At 46.1% G+C, this 5437-nt stretch overlaps 1 protein-coding gene across 1 annotated transcript in view; it reads left to right on the forward strand.

Annotated features, from left to right (window-relative positions):
• Positions 1-761: 761 nt before the first annotated feature.
• VPS26A (VPS26, retromer complex component A) overlaps positions 762-5437 on the forward strand; it is a 12883-nt gene continuing 8207 nt past the window's right edge. The window contains exons 1-4 of the mRNA XM_018567080.1: positions 762-936; positions 2372-2521; positions 3828-3903; positions 4635-4791. Coding sequence (XP_018422582.1) covers positions 934-936; positions 2372-2521; positions 3828-3903; positions 4635-4791 — 386 coding nt within the window. The 5' untranslated portion in view covers positions 762-933. The remainder of the gene's footprint in view (positions 937-2371; positions 2522-3827; positions 3904-4634; positions 4792-5437) is intronic.

The following is a 5437-nucleotide window of genomic DNA, read 5'->3' on the forward strand; positions in this document are numbered from 1 at the left end:
CCCTTACGAACATGCCACACACCCTCCGACAATTGTACAAGAAGGTAAAAGTCGTGCGACCGCAGAGTGCGGCCATAGAGTAAAAACGGTCACACACTTTCCACACACCTTGGAATAATCGTACGATCGTGGGATTTCCTGCGATTATCGCAAGGTGTGTGGGCACCTTAAGAAACCTTTTGACTTTAATATCCCTTCAACTCCTGATTAGTGTTGGTTATAACGCTGCTGTATAGCACACTGACAGGAGGCGCTTTGTACACAGATGTGCAGCTGTACTTTGGAATAATAAACATTGGGGGGATTCAAGTGTCCTTCATCCCATATCCCAGGTGAGTACAGCCACGTCCATATTGTGCTAAAGTTGCGGTCAGAGGAACATTTTAAGCAGCAGACGCTAAAAAAAAGTGGCACCACCAACTTGAGCTCCTCCGCCCGGGTGCTGCTATATATGGATGTGGGCGGATACTTTGTTTTATGTGGGAGCGGACAGGGAAGTGTGATGTACAGGGAGGGCGGGGTCTGGGGAACAGTCTGTCGTCTGATGAATTCGGTGGGGCGTGGCCGTTAAAGGGGCTGGTCCCTTTTAGAGGCTAGGGAAATGTACATTGAGGGGGCGGGGTCAGACCGAGACAGCTCCGTGTAGAGGTGGGGCCGAGGCCTATGTCAGCTGACCTACGTTCTTGACTGCTCCCCGTCCTCTCCTCGTTGACCGTTTGATGCACCTGCGCACTACCAAGCCATAACGACGAAATCCCTCCCCCGGGCTTAGTCAGCTAGGTGGGCGTTCCTGTTCTTACGTCACGCGGTACCTGGTCAGCTGACCGGTCACACGGATCTCGTGGCATCAGGCGGTGCCTGCTCCCGGTGTCACGTGACGGCGGCGGGTGGAGCTGCTCGGTTGGTGCAGAGTGGTCGGTCGGGTGTGTGAACATGGTGAGTGCACAGATGCATGTGGAGGAGGCAGGGAAGGCTTGGCGGCTGCTGCGGAAGGTGTAGGAAAGTGTCGGGGCCTAGCAGTGCGGGGCCCCCGGCAAGAGCTGTCAGTGCGGCGGTGCTGTCATGCTTTGCAAACTCCAGCCGAACTTGTGCAAGAAGCTCTGATAGGTGCAGTGCTCTGTCAGCTGGTCAGGTGAGGCTGTGGCCTTCCAGGCATAGGGGAAGGCAGGCTCTTGAAGTTCCTGGCGGTTACATGGCCTGATTCCTCCTTCCTGACCATGGTTCATGTTACAGCCATATTCAGAGTATAACATGAGACAGTCTGCAGCCCCCTCTTACCTAGATGTTGGGGTTCTTCTCCCCACAGCATCATGTATAATGTGAATGTTCACCTTTTACATTGAACTAACCCATGCATATTGGTGTCCCCGCTAACATAATATCCCTGGCTCAGATTTGTGCAAAACAAACTTGGCTTCAATGCCATACCTGTAGGCCAGCCAGGGGTGGCAAGCTTCTGCTCTCCAACTGTTGTGGAACTACAGATCCCATGAGGCATTGCAAGATTCTCACCACCACAGACATGACTCCCATAGACAGATGCATGATGGGATTTGTAGTTGCTCCACGGCTGGAATTTGCCTACCCCTGCTGTAGGCAATGCTTGGCCTCTCTGATGCCTGGACCAAACCCTCCCCGGGGTCCTCCCTAGATCACAAGACAGGCCGCAATTGAAAGCACACCGTGGCAACGAGTTCTCGGCTTCATCCCAAACGCTCATGCGCATTGGGTGCGCTCCTCTCCTTTTGTAGCAACTGCTGATTGAATGAATAAGAGGGAGTGAGAAACAAAGCCAAGAGTTTGTTACTGCAGCACATTGCCAATGGTCAGCCTGTCCTACAGTCTATGCAGGATGGGAGGTGGGGTCGGGGATCCATCAGTTTGGGAGTTTGTAGGACAAGCTATGAAGATGCTGAGCACAGCATACAGATATGACATTGACTAAACTTGTGTTGCCCAATCCGAAGAGTGAGTTTTATTTTAATGAGGATGATAATGTGTATAGGTTTTTAAAGCAGAAGTCTGGGGAAAACTATTAACCCTTGCTGTGGGACTACCCCGCACTGCAAGGGTTAACCCCTCATTTTGGTCTAGGGAAAACAAGTTATACTCACCCAAGCCACGGAGCCGGCCGGCTGTGACAGCGCTTCCTCCTGCCTCTCTTCTCCTCCAGTGCAGAATGGGAATAGATGGGCAGTGCATGTAAAATGATTGTACCGTTCAGCCACCCGCTGGCAGGTCTATAAGAACAGTGATTGCCTCCTGACTGTGATGACTTGCAGATTAACGCTTTGTTTTTGTATCTGTGCACTTGACGATTCCCTCGGATGTGTCCTCCTCCTTTACTTTTACCAATTCTTTTGTTTTGCAGAGCTTTCTAAGTGGTTTTTTTGGTCCGATTTGTGAAATTGAAGTTGTACTGAGTGATGCAGAATCAAGGAAGCAATCTGAGATTAAAACAGAAGAAGGAAAGATAGAAAAGCATTACTTGTTCTACGATGGGGAATCCGTAGCTGGAAAGGTATGATTTCTGGGTTATGGTTAGCATTGGCTAAATAGGCTCCTCCTCCCTCGGTGTGTGGGATTTTTCAATAGATTCTCTACTCGTATCAGTCGGTATATTTTTAGGGACATGACATTTTAGATAGCAGAGCTTAAAGCTAATTTTTCTAATTTTGGTGGAATAGGTCAGAGTCAAAAGTGATATCACCCAGTCACAAAGATTTCCCCCCAACGTGTCGGTGTGGAAGGCAGGCACTGAAATGCCGGGGTTATGGTTGGATAAAGCTGGCACTGAGAACGTAGCATCTAATGTGACTGTATTGACAGCCGGCATTGGGCTGCACAGACTCGGATAAGTTTGCGGTTCTTTCTCAGGCTGACACATCCACATCAGCAGTGACTGGGTGATATCACTTCCTGTGTGCATGCATAGGAGAATTGATTCCTGTGTGCATGCATAGGAGTTACAGCATTCCGTGCTGGACTATCACGAAGGCCAAAGATGGAAAATGCTTTGAAGGGTCATATAGTACTTATGTGTCTCTGCCTCCTTATTGTACTACAAATCCCATGATGCCTGGCCGGTGTTTCCCCTGCCTGGCAGCAGTTGTGTTTGGTATGGTGGGCCCTTTTTACCATGGTTACCCTTTTTGCTTTTCGTTATTGGCAGTTAGTATAAGACATCAGTTGGTACATGGACAGTAGATGTCTTGGCTCTCCTCATTTTCGATGTCGGCTTTACCTGTCTGTGGGAGACATGTTGTTCTGCTCAGATGGATTTGAAAACAATAAATTCTCTATGTAGTTTAATCTCAGCAGCTGACTGCACTGCCCGATGACAGACTTTAGAGGATGCACCGAGAGCCACAGGCAAGACTCCCACAGGCATGATAGGATTTTGAGTTTCACCACACATGGATTGAGGATTGCCCACCCCTGAGTTAAATAATGCAAACATAACGCATCTGTTTTTTTTCCATTTCATGAAAACTGGGTGTCCGCATTATGGAGACTTACTGGTCATTTGTATTGTGCTTTTATTGAGAATACTATGTAGTTTCCCTATATTGTAACAATCTTTGACTGACCACCAAGCCGAGAGACTTATTAAATATAGCGGTGTATTCATTACACTGCAAGTAATCTTTCACCATGTCCTGTAGTTCCGAATGTTGTCTGAGACCTAACTGGTGTTTTATTGCAAGGCTTGCAGTTAACCATAATGCATTGCACTTGTGGGATTAAGTTCCTGTTTTCTTTGCTGATTTGTCATGGTAAGTACATATAACGTTGCACTCCGCTATTCTTTTTCTTTATCTGTCTAGGTCAATATTGTCTTCAAACAACTTGGTAAAAGACTAGAACATCAAGGAATTCGAATTGAATTTGTTGGACAGATCGGTAAGCTTTCTCTATTTTTAAAGCCAGTTATTTGATTCTGAATCAAGAAGCAATGATCATAGATTTATCCATTTTATAAGGCACATTAGCAGATGCAGGAGGTATGGCCATTGAAGAGATATTGTTTCTGTCAGGTCTCTTAAAAGAGAACTATAGGGTAAGTATTTTTCCTCATAGTTCTCTTAAGGATCATGGGAGGACATAAGATGCATTATTTTTAGCGGAGTCCAATGAGATTTGAAAATTCAAGTCACGCTAAATTAAAGATTCTACTCCTTGTGTCAAGGGTTTGTGAATTGAGTAAGACAATGAAGTATGCTGTTTGATTATTGTAATTAGGTGTTTGGTATTTTGTGAAAAACTTTGCATGTAGAGCCAAAACTACATTTGGATGGATAATTTGGCGGGTTAAAAAGCCTGTTGGGCTTCTGTTGTTTGTGTCCTCATTGATGAGATTCACCCTCTTTCTTTGTCCCAGTGACTATTGTCACCAGGACTGAGAATGAAGGAAAATCAAAACTTTGAAGTTGTAACCAGAACAAGAATAGAGGGGAAGTCTTCCAGTGGGGGCAAGATGGTAAGCTGATGGTGTTCGCTTTTATCATGTTGTTTCCACTAAGTATTACATTTTCTGTGTTGGGTAGCTTTAACTTATAAAATGACGTTTCCCATAAACCTTAGTCTGTTACAGTTGTTACAGTTTTACAATCTGTTTTGCTTCCGATTTTCAGAACTTTTCAATGATAAAAGCAATACACATGAGTTTGTCAACCTCGTCAAAGAATTAGCTTTACCTGGGGAGCTGACACAAAGCAGAAGTTATGATTTCGAATTCATGCAAGTTGAGAAGCCTTACGAATCCTACATAGGTTCAAATGTTCGGTTGAGGTACGTGTCCCTTTTGATTACATATTCAAGAAGAACTGTGGGCAGAAGAGAACTTTAACATTTGCACTGTGGGGGTAGCCCCACTGCAAGGGTTAAGTGCTCATTTTTGTTTAGGGTGTAAAATAACAAAGATTTACTCATCCGTACCTCAGTCCCACATGGCTGCTAGACTGACTCGCAGATCCTTAGACTGCCGAAGTGGAGGGGGAGAGAGACTGCAGGGACCGGTCTATCAGCCAGGCGGGACCGAGGTTCAGGTGGGTATATCTTTGTCTAGATGAAAATTAGCACTTAACCCTTGCAGTGTGGGGATAGCCCCCCTGCAAGGGTAAAGTTTTCTTCTGCCCTGAGTTCTTCTTGAATTTTTCCTTTTTTTTGGAGTGTTTTAAATCATTACTACACAACAATTCATGGCACCAACAAGCTTACTTTTATTTATGCACACACTGTCTTGCTTGGCAGTAGTATTAACTAATTTACTGCCACCATCATGATCTTGTGGGCGTCAGCACAGCCCTATAGTGACTGGGAGTTTGCGGACTGTGGACTCTAGTAGAAGTGATTTGGGCAGCTGTAAAGCCGCCCAATTACTTCCATATGTTCAGGAACATGCCCCCCCCCCCCCCCCCCCCCCAGGTTCACCGCC

The sequence above is a fragment of the Nanorana parkeri genome, unplaced genomic scaffold (genome assembly GCF_000935625.1).
Source record: "Nanorana parkeri isolate BGI_ZX_2015 unplaced genomic scaffold, ASM93562v1 scaffold1005, whole genome shotgun sequence".
NCBI classification, from domain to species: Eukaryota; Metazoa; Chordata; class Amphibia; order Anura; family Dicroglossidae; genus Nanorana; species Nanorana parkeri.